We start from the raw sequence: 22785 nt of genomic DNA on the forward strand, positions 1-22785 counted from the left end.
GGCAACACTAAATGAATAGATTATGGGTGGATGGATGCAGCCAGAGCACTGAATGTGGCTTGTCTAAATCAGATATTATCAAACGTGGTCAGAAAATAAATTCCACAGATTCCATCAGTACGCACGCATTTCTTTTATGAAGGAAAATCCCAATATTGAAATAATAGTAATAATAAAATAGATATTTATTGGTGATCTACTGAATCCAGAAGGTACCACTGACAGAACACATTATTAAGTCCAAGATGACGTTATGAACATGCCAACTTTGAGTTATTGAGATAAAATTATATATAATATAATAATATAGGATGCAATAATAAATATAATATTTATCAAAAATAATAATAAATCTAATCTGTTTGTTTTATTTATGGCATTTAACAGATACCTTTATCCAGAGTGACATATTTTTATATCAATTTATACAACTAAGCATTAAGGGCCTTGCTTAGGGGCCCAGCAGTGGTAGATTGGTGGTTGATTCAAACTCATGGCCTTCTGAGCAGTAATCCAACACCTTAACCCTTTAAGTGAAACTGTGTAAATACAAAAATACGTTTTTTTTTCCTGCAGTACAAACAGCCACAGGTTTAAGTTTTAAGCAATGGAAGCTATCTGTCCAAAATTATGGTCTTCCATCACAGCCTTATGTAACCTTAATTGAATAGAATGTCCCTGTACGCTGTAGCTTTATCATTTCCCTTCAGTGGCAATACAATCCCTGTACCAGCATGACACTGTCACTGTGCACAAAGCAACCATGAAGACATGATGTGGAGGTGAATGTTGGCATCTGATCTCACTAATGGTCTTGTAGGTGAACAGATACTAATCCCCACTGCAATACTCCAGTGAAAAACCTTCTCAGAAGAGAAGTATAAAGGAGGTTATTATAACAGCAAATCTGGAATGAGATGCTCAACGAGGACATATAGGCATCAGATCAGGTGTCCGCAAACTTCTGAACAACACATTCAAGATCATCAACCTAAAATAAATACAAATCTTTAGATTAGATCGAGCTATTCGAGTGTCTTCTCCAGTACGGTTGAAATAAACAGCATACATTGGGCTTTATAGGCTTTCAACAGACTATTTTGTAACTAAATAATCAACTAGCTAATAAACCACAGTCTTTCTGTCTTATTCCTTTCTTTACTATCTCTTTATTCTCAGTCTGATTCTCCATATTGTGCCAAATGGGGTAAAACTGTCAGGCAACCAGGAGGAGGGAGAGCCAGACACAGTGAGAGAGAGAGAGAGAGAGAGAGAGAGAGAGAGAGAGAGAGAGAGAGACTCACACGTTGGTTAAGTAGTGCAAACTCAAGCATCACAGCTCTGCACCGGCTGCTTCACAAGACAGCAAACCGATGCATCAGACACTCAGGTGCGTTTGGCTTGCGAATTCCTGCACACACACACACACACACACACACACACACACACACACACACACACACACAGAGAGAGACTGAGAGAGGTCCTCGCGATCCTCGGCGGCGCTTTATTCTCTGTTCTCTGCCTGGACAGATGTGAAGCAGATGCAGAAAAGGCAACGTATTTTTTATTCTTCTATAAAAAATATATCTTATATATTATACATTACATGCTGATATATAGACTATTATATAGAGCTCAGAATAAGCTTGTGTTTGCAGCCATGCATCATTCTCGAACCGTCTTTGTTTTATGGCTCATTGTTATTGCTATAGCTTGTCGAGACTCGAGATGTGTCGCTGACATGCTGGTGTGTGTGTGTGTGTGTGAGTGTGTGTGTGTTTCAATGAGAAAGCGCGCGCTCGTGATGGATGCACACTAGGCTTAGGATTGCATGGCGATGCAATATAGAACTATACTGCCAAGCCGTCGTGTGTGTGTGTGTGTGTGTGTGTGTAGTACGCAGTAGTTACGCTTTCACCTTCAAAGACCGGATCAGATCCTTCAGATGGTTTTGGTCTGAGGTGTGTAAGGCAGGTTTTGGAGGAGATGAGGCTCTACATTCAGACTGGTGCTTTTATATCTGAATGTAAATGTAAAAGAATTCGTGCATGCTATGTGGTTAGATCAAAGTAATCTTTGAATGGAGTGTTTAAATGAAATTGTGCAAAGGTGTGTAGATGTTCCAGGTGTAGACCATTAACCCCTTTAAAAAATACAACTTTTCTTGTTATTGTTTGAGTGAAGATTATGCACAGTTTTTTTCTCCACTATTGCACTGTTGCATTTTTTCTAGCCTCTTCTTTCTTTCTTTCTTTCTTTCTGATATATAGTCATTTCCTTCACTCTCTCGACAGGTGTTCGTGGATGCACGCGTATTTTGGACCTTGCACATCAACATCATGCGCGCATCATTAAGGCTGCATTCAGCGCGACACGACCACCGTACCCCCGTCGTCTAGCGGCTATGTGCGCGATGCTGCTGTTCTCACTCACGCATCACGCTTAAAGATGCGGGGAAACCAGCCGCTCTTTGTCACCCTGCTGCTCGTGCCGACGCTCGCGCTGCGGGCGCTGGCCAGCAGCAGCCGCGAGCGCTCAGCGGCTGCGCGCGCCGCAGCCCGTTCCGTGGCCCGTATGGACGGCGACGTGATCCTCGGCGCGCTATTCTCCGTGCACCACCAGCCGTCGACGGAGCGCGTGGCCGAGCGGAAGTGCGGTGACGTGCGCGAGCAGTATGGCATCCAGCGCGTAGAGGCTACGTTCCACACGCTGGACCGCATCAACTCCGACCCGCACTTGCTGCCCAACGTGACCCTCGGCTGCGAGATCCGCGACTCGTGCTGGCACTCGTCTGTCGCTCTCGAGCAGAGCATCGAGTTCATCCGGGACTCCCTCATTTCGATCCGCGACGACTCGAAAGAAGGCTCTAAATGGTGCGTCGACGGCACGCCCTCGAGCCACCCGCCGCCCTCTAAGAAGCCCATCGCGGGAGTTATTGGGCCCGGATCCAGCTCTGTGGCCATCCAGGTGCAGAACCTGCTGCAGCTCTTTAACATCCCGCAGATCGCCTACTCGGCCACGAGCATAGACCTGAGCGACAAGACGCTCTTTAAGTACTTCCTGCGGGTGGTGCCATCCGACACGCTCCAGGCGCGCGCCATGCTCGATATCGTCAAACACTACAACTGGACTTATGTTTCTGCTGTGCACACAGAAGGCAAGTCTATCTATCTATCTATCTATCTATCTATCTATCTATCTATCTATCTATCTATTTGTCTGTCTGTCTGTCTGTCTGTCTATCTATCTTTGTCTCTCTGTCTATCTTGTTGTCCGACACAAACCTTTCTGATATGCAGATTTTCCGAATAATCAGCATCCTGCTGTATAATGAAATGGTAATTCTGTTCCATTAGACGAGTACAAGTGGTCTCCCAATTTCTAATTATTTGCATATCTATGCACGCCTTAATTAATCAATCAGCTCCTCCGTGTTTAATGAGTGAAACGAATGGGTTCCTTTCTCTTCTTCTGACCCTCTTGAGGCAAGCAGCCCGTGAGCTATAACACTCATGCTCCAATTTATGTCAGACTCTCATGTTTAGGCTGTCAGATTAGGGTTTTGTGCTCACACACACACACACACACACACACAGTTACTAAGATGTTCAATATGCACAAATACTGTACAGTGGACAAATGCATGCGCTGAAGGCTACAGGCACAACACCATCCACTGAACTCCTCTGCCACCTTCAATGCTGCCTGTTGCCCTTGGCAACAACGGATGCTCCTGATTGCATTAATTACCTGGTCAGATTCAGATCTGTTTGACATGCTGAGGTATTCCAGAAGCTGCTTCTCAACGTTCACGACTTCACTTAAACATTAATTGGCAATCGGGCCAAATTAAACTAGTTTGATTGTGTACTTGGCAAAAAAAAGAAACCTCGCCATCTGATACATAATCAACGCAACACACTAGAGAATTTAATATAAATATTTATGTAATATCTGGTCAGGGAAACTTTGTTTGTAGTGCTACACTAGGAGTGGAATTGAAGAAAATAGGGGAAAAAACAAGGTAGTGACAGAGAGAAATGGAAATAGTTTAAAGATGTCTGTGTTTGTTTATCGTCTAAACAATCAAACCTTCGATTTCTTTACTGTTTTTCACTGAAGAAACGTGTGATGTCTGTGTTCATAGCTTCATCCAAAACAATTTCACTCTTTCCTTAATTCTCAAGTTCAGACTACGTCTAGGTTTAAAAGGGTAAAATAAATAAATGAATAAATGTATAAATAAATAAAATTAGAAACGTTCAGTGAATGTCTGTTGGCATGGTAGCACGTATTACTTTCCACGATGTTTAGCTACAACATATTTAGGTGAGTTTTCTCCTCAAATTTCACTTCAGATGAACTGAAGTACTGTAGAAAAAAAGCCATAAATCTCAATCAGGGTGTTACTCATTACGGAGTGACACAGTTCCAGGACCTCCGCTTTGAGATTTGTATGTTCTCGCCATGTTATCCTGATGTTCTCCAGGGTTTCCTCCTCTATAGGAGGTAGACTGGCTAAGATAAATTTCCGTTAAGCGTGAACGTAGCAACCGTCGGTGTGTGGAAATCAACGGTCAGAACCAGGACCGTGCACATTAAAACATCTAACTCGACTCAGATTTTAGCCCACGTCTGTCTTATCATCCCTCCGCTCTCACTCCGTGATGAAAAGAGCTGTCCAGAGGGCAAGAGCATGACCTCCTCTCTTGTTGTTGCATCAGGTGTGCTGCTCCGAATTATGCATGAAGACTGAATGTTTTTGTTTTTTTATACATACTGTATTAAAGAAACATATCTTTCTAACCGTTTTCACTTAACAATAATTTTTTGGATTGTTTCCTCTGTGATTATTCATGTTTTGTTTTGTTTGTCGACCATCTCACTTTAGAATTTGTCATTTGTCTCCCAGACACTCGTGACCATCTCTCCATTTGGTGTCTTTTTCAGTTTCCATTACGTGTCTTCCATTGTCGTCCATTTCTAATCCCGGCTTCTGGCTGCTCTGACTCGGTTGAGTCACTGGAGGTAACCCAGCCTCAGAAAAATGGTGATTTGAGCATTCCATAAATTTACTCAACTTAATACTAAAACCTTTTCTGATCTGTCTCTTTTTTTTTTGTCTTGAATTTCAACTCAGGCAACTACGGAGAAAGTGGCATGGAGGCGTTTAAGGAGCTGGCAGCAGAAGAGGGTCTGTGCATCGCTCACTCTGATAAGATCTACAGCAATGCAGGGGAGAAGCACTTCGATCGTCTCCTGAGGAAGCTGCGCGAGCGTCTACCTAAAGCCCGCGTGGTCATCTGTTTCTGCGAGGGCATGACTGTACGAGGTCTTCTGATAGCAATGAGACGCAGAGGAGTTTCCGGAGAATTTTTGCTCATCGGGAGGTAAGGAACGTTTAAATAAAAAAAAAAAAAAAAAATCAGTACTATAACTAACGGTCTTTAACAGACTATAACCAGGATTTCATGAAGTTTTTTTTGTGACTTTTTTTTTATTTATGCTTGAACAATAACTGGTAAAATCACCAGTGCAGGATTCTTCTTTTAATCTCCTCCCAGTGAGATCTGTAATGACTTTCTATGGGAGATGTACTCATGTTTACACACGTGAAGGGAAGAGGCCGAACATACAGTAGGTGGTGATGATCTGCGTCATTTCGAAAAAGTCTTGTTGGCTTTTGGTTGATTTTCCATAAATTTCTGCCATCGCTCAAAATCACTTAGAATGGTGGAAAAGAAACTGAACCACAGAAGCACATACACCAGAAAAGATGAAAGAATTCCCAGGATCAACGATACCATTTTAGCGTTTAAACAAAGAAGCAAAATGAATTCAAACACAAGGAGCATTCGATTATTTTACATTTCTTTAGTTATCGATCGATGATCACAGATACAGATGCAGGAACGTAAAAAAAAAGGTAACAAAATATAGAAAGATGTGAATCTTTATCAGCTCATTAGTCCTACACTGAAGTAATCCATATATTTGAGTGTAAGTGATGCCAAGAGTCGCTGACACGGACGATGTGGAGTTTTTTGGGCATTAAAAGTGCATTCAAAATATTTTAAGGTTATTTATTCATTTCAAATCCAGACCTGAAACACACCAGCTGTGATCTGATTGCTTTTGCCAGTCAGCGTTTCAGTGTGTTATTTTTTATTTCGGTGTTTTGTTTATATGAAATACAGATTTGTTGATTTTGTTCAGGATGAAAAATCCGTCTTGGCTTCGGTTTAATTCTGACCTGTTTAGGAACGACAGCTTAAAGGAACGAAAGACTGACTTTACAGAAAGTCATTAATTTATGAAGAACATTTAAAGACAACTAGTACACCTAAGAACAGTTTTTAAGAAACATGGATGACTGGATGGATTGATGGATACATGGATGGATGAGCATGCATAGATAAAGTGCATGCATGGATGAAGAGCGTGCATGGATGGATGGATGTATGGATGGATGCATGGATGGATGAGCATGCATAGATAAATAGCATGCATGGATGAAGAGCGTGCATGGATGGATGGATGGATGGATGGATGGATGGATGGATGAATTAACTGGTAGATTGATGAATGGATGGATGGATGGTGTGATAAAAATGGATGTATGGATGGAAAGACAGATGGATGGATAATTTGGTGGATTAGTGATGGACGGTTGGATTTATGGATTTATGGGAAGCCTGCATGAGATTGATGGATAAATAGATGGATGGAGAGCATGCAAGCATGGATGAATGGAAAGATGGTTGAACTGATGGATGGATAAATGATCAATTGATCGATGTTTTGAATCGATGAATTGGTGGATTAATGGATAAATGGATGGATGGATGGATGGATGGATGGAGGAATGGGTGATGGATGGATGAATGGATGGATGGATGGACAGCATGCAAATTTGTTCATTTGTAACTGTGTGTATTTAGGCAAAATATATAAAGCTGTATTTGATTGTATCACAGTTTACATGACGTCCAGTTCACATTCTGTTTATTTCCAGAAAATCGGACACAAATGTATTCGCTTCTCTCCGTTCTTTTCTGCATGAAGTTGTCTCTTGTTCAAGTTTCTTAGATACATATTGGCACCAAAGACACACACACACACCAGGGAAGTTACCAGGGAAACCGGTTAAGATTAAAAATGTCGGGTACCAGGCACGTCTCACTGCTAATGAATAAGATGTGATGTGGTTACCGAAAACACTAGTTTAGACAGAAATGATTCTCTCTTTCTGTCTTTTCATCTCTCTCTCTCTGGTGACTACAATGTCTACATTTTATGTAATTTAGTTATTTATTTATTTTTACAATATTTGTTATTATTTGTAAGTTCAAAAATGCCGAGATGTCAATTTCCAAAATCGCAGCAGCCAAATGAGAAAAATAAAAGTCCTGCTGTCTGGGTGGGAGGGGCATATTCTCTCTCACACCTGTCAATCACAAGAACACTAGCCAATCACAGACTTCCGTGAGCTCATGTATGAGGAAGAGGGCAGAGAGCACTTTCCTTTAGCTTCTTAAATATCGAGCTTGCAAAGGCAAAGAAACATTATTGTTGTTCCTCCTTTTCTTAATTTTATCATTTAAGAATAAATATTAAATCCAAAACAAATGATATCTGAGCGTCCCTCGGAACATCCCACACTCTTTAAAGTATGTTTGTCTGTAAAGACTTTTGTTGTGTTGAGGCGATGTTCCCAGACAACAAAGAAAATAGGAGAAAATCAAAAGGAAAATGAAGATAATAAACAAAACACGGCAAAAATAGACTTGGAGATGACAGAAAAATCATGAATGGGGAAAAAAGCCATTCATATCAAGAGATATTAATCCAAACTGAACATCATTCCTACCTTTACCAGGTTTTCACATGGTATCTTTTTCCTCCTCCTCCTCCTCCTCCTCCTCCTCCGCCTCCTCCTGAGGTATCTTACCATCATTTCTTTTGGCACGGATGATGAAAAATGTACCCCACTTTTCCTGGCCACCAGTTTCTATTATATTACACAACTTTTCCCATTAAATATGAAAGATAGCCGCGAGAGCTTCCATGTGTAATTAGCAGCACGGGCGTAATAGCGCCGTCTGACTCATTTCGGATGGCTGGATATTGCAATGTGAGAGCAATCCACTCACTGCTTCTCGTCAGCACAGCAGTTTCACCTTTCAGACACAAAATGAAAGGAGGCTATTAAAAAGATCCTTGTGTTTAATTGCATCGCAGGATTACTGCTATAATAAAACACTATTTTAATAATAGTTATATAATATACACATAAAAAGATATCAATTAATGCTGTCTCATGTGTATGTGTGTGTGTGTGGACATGTTTTTACATCTTAGCAGAGATTAAATGTCCAGTCCTTATGCTTGACCTTTTATTTTGGTCTATATTCATTCATTCATTTTCTACCGCTTATCCGAACTACCTCGGGTCACGGGGAGCCTGTGCCTATCTCAGGCATCATCGGGCATCAAAGCAGGATACACCCTGGACGGAGTGCCAACCCATCGCAGGACACACACACTCTCATTCACTCACACAATCACACACTAGGGACAATTTTCCAGAGATGCCAATCAACCTACCATGCATGTCTTTGGACTGGGGGAGGAAACCGGAGTACACGGAGGAAACCCCCGAGGCAATGGGGAGAACATGCAAACTCCACACACACAAGGTGGAGGCGGGAATCGAACCCCCAACCCTGGAGGTGTGAGGCGAACGTGCTAACCACTAAGCCACCGTGACCCCCTTTGTTTCATTTTATTATTTATTTTTGAAGCATGACATTAACATTGATGTGATCTACATTAACGTTTACATGAGACAATAGTATTGCCTGTTCTTTGTGAGTGGGAGGGACATACCCTGTCTCCCCTGTCAATCAGAGTCCCACTGATCAATCACAGGCTTCTGTATGCTCATGGATGTGGCAGAGGGCAGATGGACTAGTGTGTCCGAGTGTGTCTTTTTTTTCCCCAATCATTAAGCACTATGAGATCAGACCTGGCTTTAATGAACATCCGACTGAACAGCTGTGGGGTCTGTCCTTAGGTGATGGGTATAACAGTTAAGTTTTAAAGTATTCAGGGCTTGGAATCTGGTACAGTAGTCGTCTTATGATGCTTTGTGCGTTTGTGTGTTTTGTTTTGTTTTCGGACGAGTTATCATGGGTCATTATCGCAGGCGAGCATGTTTTAAAAGGCTTTACTAGGCTCTAGGGAAACTGAGCTCACTCTCCAGAACATCTTTCTTTCATTAGCTCTCCATTTTTAATACATTAGAGGATAAGTTATTCACAAGGGCTGTGAGATAGAGGGAGAGAGCAATGACTAGAGAAAGAGAGAGAGAGAGATACAATGGGGGGATGATGTAAATGTGTGGGTGGAAGGTTTCTGACCCCAGATGTGAGAACTTTATTGCTGTAGTGGTCTTTTGTTTCTCTGCTGAGATTCTGCTGTGTAACTCTGAAGCTGTTACGCTTTATGTATTTTAAGCTTAATTCATTTGCAGACTTACTTGTGAAGACGTGTGTGTGTCTCTGTGTGTGTGTGTGTGTGTGTGCACATGCACATGCATGCATGCTTGATTGTTTGTGTGTGTGTGTGTTTTAGAGTTGTCAGATTGCAGTTTGCTGGTGTGATTAGCAACACTAACAGTTCGGGTAGCAGGGAACGAGCCCCCAGGGTTTAATTTAACTACAACGCAACAATATTGCAGTGCAGAAATCTCGTACACTCCTTGTAACGTTTTGGAAGTTCGGTGGGGGATGCATGGAATAAATACTGCTGAATGGTTTAGGACTGAATGGTTAAGTAAGAACATGGAGAAGCAGGTGTTCAGATGTTTCGTTGAGGCAGGAAAGATGCAAGCGCAAGTGATGGAAGGTCTCACAGATAGATGAAAGCTGGAACACTGTAAGAGAGAGAGCGAGAGAGAGAGAGAGAGAGAGAGAGAGAGAGAGAGAGAACAGTGCCAAGCTGCTCTGAACTGGAGCACCATGAATTAGTAAAGGCCTCTGGATAGGCTTTAATGGCTGTCGGCCTAATCCAGAAGAAATAAGAGCGCTCTGCTTCCGAGCGTATTCGGCGTATTCACAGCCACGCCGTAGATTAGAAAAAGAAGAAGGGAATAAAGAGGTCAAGAGATGGAAAAATGAGAAACTGGTGAACTCTGAGGAAACCCACACAGAGAGATCAAGTAAAACTTTAAACAGACATACAGCTCAGGATCGAACCTACAACCTCTTAGTCACATCAGTAACAAACCCTTTCTACATTAATGCTCCATAACTGAACCAGTGTAAACATAACAGGCCATATGTTTCAAGATGGATACAAATGGATTGTGAAGACAAAGTAAATCTAAACCCAGACATCAAATCGTACGACACACTATTGATATTAGGTTTTTTACGTTTATCATACGTTAGACCACTAGAGCAGGGAACATTATCCAGAACGTTAATAATAATAATAATAATAATAATAATAATAATAATAATAAAAAAAGTTCATTTCTTTTATTGGCATTAATGAAAAAAAACTTTAAAAAAAAGCAAAGGAGCCATAACAAACTGATGAATTTAAAGAAATGAAACTACTCAATAAATAAATTGTTAAATAAAATAATAATAATAATAATAATAATAATAAAAAAAAATAATAATAATCTATGTTAAAATGATATTAAATATATTTATCTGCATATAAATGACTTAAAATAACTTCTGTCTTTTTCAGGCTTTAACTCTGATTGTTCCTTTCATTCTCCCAGCTGTCTGTGTACACAATCTTTTATGGAGATTTGTGGGTGTCACTACATGCAACTGAGCCATGTCAGGAATGCACTTTACACGTGACACATGAGAAACACGTGAATATTAATACGACAATCCCAATAGAATATTTTAGTGTTCTTGTTTTGGCTCGTACATTTACACGCAACTGTACGAAATGCTCGGAAATAAGTTGTACATCCTCGTTTGTGGTTGTTCATCCTTGGGAGCCTCTTGCGGGCATTTATCGTGTATAAACATAATTACACAAAATAGATATATTATGATGTTACATAACTCAGCATAAGGAAAGTTTTTCATGAATCTTCCTGGGTTTTTTTATAATTATAAAAAAAATATAAATATAATTCTTTTTTATAATACCAGCACTTAATTATATCCATAAACACTTCCTATACAATACTGTTTCCATAGTAACAACTATTGAATCATATGGCAGATGCTTTACCATATGGAATTTAAAAGCATCTTCTTGTTGCTATGGTGATGTAAGGTAACGTTTAATTATTTCATATTTTTGGGAGGAGTCTCCAGTGTCAGTCAACATGTGATGGAGGGTCCTTGTGGTTTTTATGTAACATGACATAACAGTATTTTATTTTTGTTTTATTATCTACAAAGCAACAAAAAAAACATGTTCTTTTTTTTATTCTTGGCTTAGTGTGTTGTGGCATAAACGTGAACGCTAGCAACGATCCTATCCTAGCTAGGAACCGTATTAAAGAAGTAAAAACAGGAATGTTTATGATATATAGTGACAATTTGTCTCTTTAGTATCTCAGGAAATCCAAGCTGCTCCTTTTGTTTATTATTCATTCTCTACTCCAGCTTTTGTTCCATTCTTCATCTGAATGCTGAGTAGACCTGCTGTCAGTTTAATCCTGGCGTAAATAAAGAGAAGAACATGTTTTTAGGTCAAAGCCCTCGAGTCACTCCAGCTCGACGGTACGTTCCACGCGGAGAGCTCCGTGGTGACAGGATCACATGTCTACTAACGTGCGGCTAGAAAGGAGAATAATATGAGGAGGAGGTCTTTGAGGTGACAGAGAGGCCATGAATGAAACACCAGACCAAACAAACACATCCTGTTCATTAGAAATAATCAGATTAGGTCTCAGAATTGATAGAGTGACTCATAAAAACAGGGAAATATGCAGCAGGTGTCGAGATTCCAGATCAAAGAATGACCTAACAGTATCTAGATAACTGTAGCTAACTAGCTGTAGCTAACTAGTTGAATTGTTTCCTTAGCTAGCTGGCTAACTTCAAAATGTGGTTAATCGGTGTTTATCTATGAACACAAATATAACCTTTACCATATTAATGCACCATTCTTTAGACGTGCTAACGATCCGGGGTTCAATATTTTACCACCGCGAAGATTCCACACTAGCTATTCTCTTTCTTCTTCTACATATATTTGACTTCTGTAAGAAAATGAGGTTGGATTTTTTTCCATCCATTGATAATTCTACTGGTACTGTAACATAGCCCCCTATAAGCCCCACTGAGATGCTGTCTTCGTATCTTTATTAGTGACGGATGGGCAGATCGAGATGAGGTGGTGGATGGATACGAGCAGGAAGCGGACGGAGGTATCACCATGAAGCTTCAGACAGAGGAAGTGAAGTCATTTAACGAGTACTTCCTAAAGCTGCGCCTGGACACCAACACCAGGAATCCGTGGTTCTCCGAGTTCTGGCAGTACCGATTCCAGTGCCGCATACCAGGCCACCCTCAAGAGAACCATAACTACCGGAAAATCTGTACAGGTACAAAAAAACATACGCATTTGAACATCACACTCAGTAGAGCCACAATTTATAAAAAGATAGATAGATAGATAGATGGATGGATGAAGAAGATAAATGCATGGATAGACGATTAGACTAATTGATAGAGAGCATGGATGAGTAGATAGAGAGCATGAATGGACAGATGAATGGATGCAGAGCATGAAGGGATGATCGGATGACTGAATTAATGGAAAACATAGATGAATGCATAGGTAGATGGGTTGAGGGATGGATGAGTGGCTGGTTGGAGAACCTGAATGCATGGAACAATGAATGGAGCACATACAGTAAATGGGCCAAAGCATGGATAGCATGAATATATGGATTAATGGGTGAAGAGCAGTGTTGTATAAAGTAGTAGAAAGCAATACTTGAGTAAAAGTACAAGTATCGTACTAGAAAAAGACTTTGGTAGAAGTGAAAGTTACCTTTTAGAATATTACTCAAGTAAAAGTCTTAAAGTATCTGATATTTACTGTACTTAAGTATCAAAAGTCATTTTCTGATATTTTATGTACTTAAGTATTTGAAGTAAAAGTAAAAAGTAAAATTTCAGTGATTTTCGGTAGGCATAAGAGCAGAGGAGGTTCTAGGGTCTCATCTTTAGGGGTTTTAGCCCTCAGTGAGAATTTAAAACAAGAAGAGTTTTATATTATATATTATATGACTACATAGTAAGCCAAAAGTTATGGCATTATTAAATGGCAAAAGTGGACACCAAAATTTTATGCACGATGTAATGATGCCAGTCTTGAATCAGATCAGTTCATGTATGTGTGCATTCTCTACAAACAGTGTGTCCAATGAATGCAGTCATTAATAAAATAAATATTCACAAGACAAAGAACAAATCAATAAATGTTATTTTTATTTAGTATTTATATTGCATTAACATTTTGTTTGTGCTATCAACTCTGGTAATAAGAATAGTGGTTGCTTTTGGTTGCCGCCGTTATAGATAAACGCCTCCAGCTCTGACTGCGCGTGCACGATGTGCGTGCCTGTGCTTCTCCGTAGAGCGTGCGGATGTGCGTAATGCAATCCAGGAGCAGTGATTCGCCAAACCTCCCTTATTGCAGTCGCACACATTTCTTCGGATTTTATTTTGTAGTAACGAGTAACGAAGATGCTTATTGGAAATATAACGGAGTAAAAGTATACATTTTATCTAGGAAATGTAGTGGAGTAAAAGTGAAAGTTGACGTAAATTTAAATAGCGAAGTAAAGTACAGATGCGTGAAATTTCTACTTAAGTACAGTAACGAAGTATTTGTACTCCGTTACTTTACAACACTGGTGAAGAGCATGCATGGATGGATGAATGGATGGCTGGCTGGCTGGAGAGTATGAATTGATGAACTGATGGATGAATGGATGAATGGATGGATGGATGGATGGATGGATGGATGGATGGAAAAACAGAGCGATGAGGGAAAAATATCTGTTACAGGTGGCAACTTTGTGAGAAAACAGTGAGCAGTTCATACAAACACAAATCAGTTTATTCAGCATACAGATGCTTAAAAAATTCAAACTTTAGCCGACTGATTATATTAAAATGCTTTAATCGTGTATAACTGACGATATTGTTTTTTTGGTCTGTTCACATTGGCTTGATTGTTTGTTTCTTGTAAGGCTCTGCAGCATGCCTAGCCCTAAAACAAATAAAGTCATTCAGCAACAGTCTACTGAAAAGATTGAACAGTTTAGCTCTTTTTAAATTGATAAAAGATTCTACTCTTACACTGAAAGCACCAGAGATGCTTGGTATGTGTGTGTGGGTGTGTGTGTATGTGTGTTGTGCAAATGTGTGAACATGTCCACAGTGCTCACAGCATGCGTGGAGGCTGCGCTCACAGCTGGCAGTCTGCATGTGTGTGATTGTATGATTTTGTGTGTGTGTGTGTGTGTGTGTGTGTGTGTGTGTGTGTAAGAAAAAAGCAGCTCAAGGACAGAAGGCTTCACAGTTCAGCCATGTGTGGCTTTCAGTAAAGGATGTAAACAAACGCAGCATTCAGAGAACACATTTCTCATTTCGCTGATACCTACTTTATACCTCGTTCTAATAAAGCTGTCATCTGACCTGAAATAAAGCTCCTCTGAGGTCCGTCAGGAATCTGCGCTTTTTTTATCCAGTGAGAAAATTACTGTATAATTACACGCACATTTATAAAAAAAACAAATAACTTCATTTCCAAGATTCACTTCCTTCTGGTGTACGGCTAAGAACAATTTCCTTCTCTCTTATTAAGTTTTTGCACCCAGCTAAAGCTGCCGGATTTGTGATTATTTCACAGTAGAAAAACCTCTAAAGCCGGTCAAATTGCTGCCTTTTGTTTAACAAAGTGATGACATTTGGAAATGTTTTTGCTCCTAACAAGCGTTAAACTAATAAAAATGACTTTTTATAGTACAGCATAACAAAAACTAAGTCCACTCCTCCAACAGGAAATGAGAGCCTGAAGGACAACTATGTTCAGGACAGTAAGATGGGCTTTGTGATTAACGCCATCTACGCCATGGCACACGGGCTCCATGATATGCACCGTGAACTGTGTCCGGATCACGAGGGCCTGTGTGAGGCTATGGACCCCATCGATGGCAGCAGACTCTTAGAATACCTGCTCAAAACCTCTTTCACCGGCGTCTCCGGAGAGGAGGTGTATTTCGACGAGAACGGAGACTCTCCTGGAAGGTAAATCTTTATTGTTAATGAATGAGGAAATGACTTCTTCCTGGCCACGCGCGCATTAGAAGCTACATTAGACGTCTGGCACGGTTGATTCAAGCATGATTGTCCGCAGACATCAACACACACACACGCAGGTGTGTACCCAGATCTAATAGGTTTGGAGTGGAACAGATTTTTTGTCCGAGGTCAGAGCTCCAGCTGTTTCCACTCCAGAACCTACATGAGTTGAGTCCTGTCATTGTTACTGCACACACTTGATAAGAGATGACAGGTCAGAGTTAGAGTCCTGTCACCATCAGTGTAGCTGTGTGGAGACGCCTAAGCGGCCCAGCAGATGTCCTAGGGGTTTGTCACACTTGTGCGAGTGTTAGATTGTAGGTTTCAAATGCAGATTCCCCAAGATATTCCATGAGTACCGAATCCTTCTTGTCTTCCCTGTTCTCTTTTTGTGCGAGGTATGACATAATGAATTTGCAGTACGTTGAGGAGCTGGGTCGCTTTGACTATATCAACGTGGGATCATGGCATGAAGGTCTGCTTAGTATCGACGATTACAAGCTGATGACCAACCGCAGCGAGATGGTGCGCTCCGTCTGCAGCGATCCTTGTTCCAAGGGACAGATCAAGGTACTCGGTTTTGCTGTGATAAAGTAGAAATGATTAGATGTATGTTTAGGTGTAGCATTTACTGTAATACCGGCTTTTTTGTGCATTTATCTAACCTAAGCTTTGCGAACTCAAGGTCCAGGAAGTCTAGCATAGTTCACTCATTACAACCTCAGTGAGCAGAAAAGAACCTCAGATTACACAAACCTTGAAGCCAAGAACAGGAATCATTCACACAGGTTCCACCAAGTGGAACATCTTCAGTCTTCACTTGCTCAGTTTTGGTGAACCTCGTGTTCAGCGTACAGTAGCATCAGATTCCTGTTCTAGACAAACAGGAATGAAACCTTCTCAAGGTTTGAGATGCTTTTTGAGATGCTCAGTATTATTTGAACTGTAACCCCCATCATTGATCATTTTAAGTGGGACATCATGTCGGATTTTTCTTTCAAATCGGAGAAGATTAAATTGCAGTGACTTTCATATTCCTGGCTGTAGGTGATCCGGAAAGGTGAGGTAAGCTGCTGCTGGATCTGTACTACCTGTAAGGATAACGAGTACGTACAAGACGAGTTCACCTGCAAGGCCTGTGATCTGGGCTGGTGGCCTGATAACGAACTGGCAGGTAACCAAGCTTTTAAAAAATCTGTCCATCCATCTGTCCATCCATCCATCCAGGTTAATCATTTCTTAATCAATAGTTTATAAATCCCTACATTTGTCTTTTCTCACTATCTGTCTTCCAACTTTGCTCACATCTGCCTGACTCAGAATCTGCTATTCCACTCTCTCTTCTTCTTCTTCTTCTTCTTCTTCTCCATGCTGTGTATTGTTTTGACAGCTGTGTGCAGCAAACTGGAGAGAGGTGCATCAGAATAAATACACAATTTCATCAATACCTACTGTACTAGCCACGTGGAAAGAACAGCAAGAAAATTTGAGAAACGTAGAAATTCAGACTTCTTTTAGAGGCTAAAAAACAGGGGCCATGGGCGCACATCTGCTAAACAAGCTGCAATGGGATTTGTATGGCTCCCCATAAACCAAAACCAAGTCTTCTCATAAATCATTCTCATCAGCTAGCTGCCTTGTGTCATCGTGTACATGTGCTTGTATTTATCATTCTTTAATTCTCAAAGATCTTCTCCCTCTTTATTTACTTTCCTCTCATATTTTCTTTGTCTGTCTTTCTCTCAGAGTGTCAGCCTCTTCCGCTCAAATACCTGGAATGGAGCAGCGTGGAGTCCATCGTAGCAGTGGTTTTCTCTTGCCTGGGCATCCTGGTGACTCTGTTTGTAACCTTCGTATTTATCCAGTACAGAGACACTCCGGTGGTCAAGTCATCAAGCCGTGAGCTGTGCTACATTATCCTGGCTGGCATATTCTTGGGGTATATTTGCCCTTTTACACTGATTGCACGCCCTACAGTGATCTCATGCTACCTACAGCGCCTCCTAGTGGGCCTTTCATCAGCAATGTGCTACTCAGCTTTGGTCACCAAGACGAACCGCATTGCTCGCATCCTGGCTGGCAGTAAAAAGAAGATCTGCACTCGCAAACCGAGGTTCATGAGCGCCTGGGCGCAGGTAGTGATCGCATTCATCCTGATCAGCGTACAGCTCACACTGGAGGTAGTGCTGATTGTGCTGGAGCGTCCTGAGCCAATAAAGAGCTACCCAAGCATAAGTGAAGTATACCTCATATGTAACACCAGTAACTTGGGTGTGGTCGCTCCATTGGGCTACAATGGCCTACTTATTCTGAGCTGCACCTACTATGCCTTCAAAACGCGCAACGTACCAGCCAACTTCAACGAGGCCAAATACATTGCCTTCACCATGTACACCACGTGTATCATCTGGCTCGCGTTCGTACCCATCTATTTTGGCTCCAATTACAAGATCATCACCACCTCGTTCTCAGTCAGCCTGAGTGTAACAGTGGCTCTGGGCTGCATGTTTACACCCAAGATGTACATCATCATCGCCAAACCGGAGCGCAACGTGCGCAGCGCCTTCACCACATCGGATGTTGTACGCATGCATGTGGGAGACGGCAAGGCAGCCGCATGCCAGAGCAACAGTTTCCTGAACATGTTCCGGAGGAAGAAGAACAACACTAACAGCAGCAGCACCAAGTGAGTGTCCTCCTTTATACAGTGTCTCTGTCATAACAATAAAGTGATTGTGTGATCGGGCAGTTAATCACATACCAATACATTGTGTCAGAAAAGGTACAAACAATTTAGACTATACTCATTATCTCATTTAAATTACATTTATATTATATTATTTATTATTTATATTAAATTGAATATTTAAATTAGATGAGATAATGAGTTTCACAACAATTGAAGTACCTAGTTAGTTCTGACAGTGTGCTGTGCAACAACTCCGTTATCTTCATCCTTTAGGAAGCAAGTGGTACTTCTTGGGAGTATGTGTTTTTTTTTTTTTCTTTTACATTTTATACAGTATCTAAAATGTACTGTAAATGAAAAAATTCTTTTATAGTAACACTTCACATTAATCGTGTTCCTTCGTAGCAAATGTGTATATTTTCTTCTTTCTGATGCCATGTTTTTCTCCTTGCCGCAAACTGGAGTATGTATGTAGAGATCTGTTAGCACCAGGCTCCAATAAGCTGTCCTTTGTGTGTCCTGAGCTCTTCTCCGAAACCTAATTTTCATCAAACCACCCACCACGTAACCCCTCGCTCTCTCCGCCCCACCCTTCCCTGATATTAACCCAATTCTAAACCTCCCCATCGCGTTCTCCCTCCTTTACTGAAGAAAATTAACCCAGTTATTAAGAGTTCTGCTCCTTCAGTCCCTAGCCTGCTTCCTTTAACCCGAAGTGCAGCTTTCAGCTCTGAGACCTCTCTCTCTGTCCCTAGCCTGTTCTGCTTAACTTGATTACACCACTGACTTTCAGGTTGTTGTGTGCACAATGTTAAACCTCGTCAAGGCTTTGCGCTGTGCCACAGGGATCTGAGGGGAAATTCCATAAAAGCCCCGGTTTTCGGTGCAAACAGAGCGGTGCAGGGAGGGGAACGCGGTCAGCCATCTGACATTCATGAAACTCTCCCTACAATCCATTATGTACCAAGTGTCCAGCATGTTTTAACCCAGTTGTTTGGAATGCAGTGTTTCAATAAATAACAATAAGTGAATGATCCTCAGCTAAGAAGACTAACCCCTAGTGATGGTTTGTAGGGTTGAATGTAGAAAGGATGCTAATTATACTGTGATAATGATAGTAGTGATGATGATGTACTGATGATGTTGTTCTGTGTGTCTCTGTTGCCCTTTGGCCCATTCCCCGTGGGAATAACGCTGGGTCTCTGTCTCGTTCATAGTCCTAATGGAAAGTCTGTGTCATGGTCTGAATCAGGTGCCCGGCCCCAGGGGAGGGGGTCGAGTGTGTTCCACAGACTGTCTGTGCATGTGAGGAGGCAAGCAGTCGGCCAGAGTCAGACGGCGGTCATCCGACCCCTAACTAACGCCTCGCAACCCCTGCACCCCGAATACGACCCTGGACTTGACACAGACCACAATGGCTCACAACCTAACACCAAGGTTCTCTACAACCTCAACGAGGAGGGCGATGAAGGCTGCCAATCCCCCTGCAATGTACAAGGAACAACACTGGATAGACGTGAGCCAGCCTCCTACTCACCTCATGCCGCTGACCCTCTAGACGGGGGCCAAGTGGATACGCTAAGCTCTAATGTTCGGGCTTTTGATGAAATGCTGGGCAACAGACTGAGCCCTGCTTACAACCCGCTATCAAATCAGCTACCTCTGCCCCTGCAGGGGGAGATGTTGTCTGAGGATGGATCTGAAATGGAGGCTCTCGACCTTATCCATGGCTTCCTGTATGACAGTACTGTACAGGAAGAGGCAGAAGAGGAAGAGGATGAGGAAGAAGAAGGGGCTGGACAGGAGGAGTTGGCTCACAGTAAGCTCACTCTCCTTGCTCCACCCTCACCGTTCAGGGACTCGCTGCATTCAGGCAGGTCAATCCCAGGATCCCCTGCCCTCGACAACGAACCAAACATCTCCCAGGAAGTGATATATGCTCCCAAACAAAGCTCTTTTACACTGTGAGAGCAGGTGCTCAGTATGCAGGAAACGGCTGGCTCCCACTTCACTTTGTTTATCTTATTTACTAGAGGTTGCTTGCTTATACGGTTGTTATTATTATCATTTCTTTTTTACTGTTCAAGACATTCCTGTCAGGAATGAAAAGAGACAGCGAGTCAAAACAACTGGAATTACTGTTCTGAAGTTCGGCAAGCTTGTTCGTACCAAAACGTTGCTTTCACTGGAGCTTTAGATTAAGTCTAAATACCAGTCTGCTGCTGTTTGTATGGACCACAAAGGAAGAAATTCAGACTTTGGGTCTATGGACTATGTAGCCTGATATTATTGTAAAATAATTTTGCTATACATGTATAAAAACATCCCTGATGGAACTGAAAGAGTCCTAACTAAATACTCTCAACACACATCCAGGAAGCAGAGTGGTGTAGACATGTGACAGACACATACTCACCACAGCAGACCACAACCTTTACAATTGAACCATTCACAGAATCCAGACTACGACTAATTAGCATTAAGCTTTTGGATTGAGCGTGGCAGTAGTGAAGAAACAGGTACAAGAACATCATCTTTGAGACTTTGTTTAATGTTTTTGATTGATGCTGTGATTGAACCAGACTTCAGCTCACACACACACACACTCTCACACACACACAAACACACACACACACAAAACATCTGGTTATCTACAAACATTTTCCAGTGAGATGTGTAAACCGAGAGTTTCTTCCTTATGAAACTGTGTGTGTGTGTGTGTGTGTGTGTGTGTGTGTGTGTGTGTGTGTGTGTGTGTGTGTGTGTGCACTCCTGCGTTTCTAACAGCGATCTGAGTGTAACGGTAATTTCAGAACTTGCTTGGGGAGATAGACAAGGGAAGGGTTTTATTATATTGTTAAGCGAGTAGTTAAAGCACTATTTTAGTCTGATGATTTTTTTCCCCCCTGTACTGCCAAGGTAATTACAAAACAGGAACAAATCTCTCTCTTTTTAGCTTCATGAGATATTTCATGTTTGGAAAAAGCTTTTTCAAGTATTTGTATACTGTTCAGTCATAGATTGTGTGTTTTTTTTTGTTCCTACACACAGCTGATGTGTTTGTATTTCCCATTAATGTTTATATGATCAAAATGTGTGAAGATTTCTACGTTTTAGAAGCGTCTTATAACTAACTCATAACTCCCTCTGTGAAAAGGGATGTACAGTGTAGTACAGTGAATCTGGAATATCTTCAGATCCTTTTTTTTCTTTTCCAAATAATCTGTATATTTGACTTTTTAAGCTTTATGGGTAGTCGTTTCTAGTGGTAAATCGTAGCATAATTTACAAGTGACTCTGGTGTAGGATTATAAATTTGCAACTTATTTTAATCTTAGTTTTATACACTATTACACTATTAGAATGCAACTCTAAAAAAAAAACATTTAAATGATATGATGTAGTAAGTATTCCTCATTTTAATATTAAGTCTTTTTTGTGTAAGTTGTTTGGAAAAAATGTACATGTTCATGTACAAGAACTGCAGTAGACTATCATATGTTACAAACTAGAAACGAGGATTTTCTTTCTTTTATTTCTTTCCGTTTCCATTGTTTTCTTTTTTGTTTTTTGTTTTTTGTTTTGTTTTTTGGCCAGGACAAATCATGCTGTACAATAAATATTTTCTACTGAACTTCCTGTCTTGATAAATATCTGCAATACTCTTGTTACAGTACATATTGTTCATATGTATAAAAATTAATTAATTAGTTACTTAATTGACTCCGTCCAGGGTGTATCCTGCCTTGATGCCCAATGACGCCTGAGGATAGGCACAGGCTCCCCGTGACCCGAGGTAGTTCGGATAAGCGGTAGAAGATGAATGAATGAATGAGTTACTTAATTGGGGGGCACGGTGGCTTAGTGGTTAGCACGTTTGCCTCACACCTTTAGGGTTGGGGGTTCGATTCCCGCCTCCGCCTTGTGTGTGTGGAGTTTGCATGTTCTCCCCGTGCCTCGGGGGTTTCCTCCGGGTACTCCGGTTTCCTCCCCCGGTCCAAAGACATGCATGGTAGGTAGATTGGCATCTCTGGAAAACTGTCCGTAGTGTGTGATTGCGTGAGTGAATGAGAGTGTGTGTGTGTGCCCTGCGATGGGTTGGCACTCCGTCCAGGGTGTATCCTGCCTTGATGCCTGATGACGCCTGAGATAGGCACAGGCTCCCCGTGACCCGATGTAGTTCGGATAAGCGGTAGAAAATGAGCGAATGAATGAAAGTTACTTAATTCATTTTATATAAATACCTGCAATACTCCCGTTACATATTGTTCATATTTATAAAAATTCATTCATTAATTATTGAATTATTTTTTATAAATATCTGCAATACTCCCGTTACATATTGTTCATATCTATAAAAAATAATTAACAAATTAATTAACAAATCAAGTAACAAATTAATTAATTTATTAATCAGTTAATTGATAGATAAATCATTTAAATATCTGCAATATTCCAGATACAAATTCATCATATTTTATAAAAAAAAAAAAAAAAAAAAAAAAAGTTACTTAATTAATGAATTAATTGTTATAAATATATGCAATACTCCCATTCATTAATTGTTTCATTGATTAATTACTTAATGCTGGGGGGGGGGGGGTCTGCAACTCAACACGTGACGAACTGAACTGAAATTCAAATTCTTTGAAAGAATTGTAAAATCTTTAAAAACATAAAGTGCACTTGAGAGGGTGTGAAACCTAGTTCACTTCTGCACTGGGTTTT

General features: G+C 41.0%; 1 protein-coding gene across 3 annotated transcripts; it reads left to right on the forward strand.

Moving 5' to 3' along the window:
• The first annotated feature begins 1327 nt into the window (after positions 1-1327).
• On the forward strand, positions 1328-21625 carry grm1a (glutamate receptor, metabotropic 1a). 3 transcript variants are annotated; one of them, XM_060883031.1, is made up of 9 exons: positions 1328-1390; positions 2298-3160; positions 5144-5393; positions 12360-12595; positions 15068-15314; positions 15767-15938; positions 16416-16542; positions 17115-18054; positions 19275-21625. In XM_060883031.1, exons 2-9 carry the CDS (start codon positions 2452-2454, stop codon positions 20023-20025), a joined length of 3432 nt encoding a protein of 1143 aa, XP_060739014.1. In that variant the 5' UTR covers positions 1328-1390; positions 2298-2451; the 3' UTR covers positions 20026-21625. The 3 variants fall into 3 exon arrangements, with proteins under 3 accessions (XP_060739014.1, XP_060739015.1, XP_060739016.1); XM_060883032.1 differs by lacking the exon at positions 1328-1390 and adding an exon at positions 1763-1964; XM_060883033.1 differs by lacking the exon at positions 1328-1390 and adding an exon at positions 4954-5053 and having other exon boundaries at positions 3010-3160.
• The last annotated feature ends 1160 nt before the right edge of the window (positions 21626-22785 follow it).

This window comes from Tachysurus vachellii, chromosome 12 (genome assembly GCF_030014155.1).
Source record: "Tachysurus vachellii isolate PV-2020 chromosome 12, HZAU_Pvac_v1, whole genome shotgun sequence".
Lineage (NCBI taxonomy): Eukaryota > Metazoa > Chordata > Actinopteri > Siluriformes > Bagridae > Tachysurus > Tachysurus vachellii.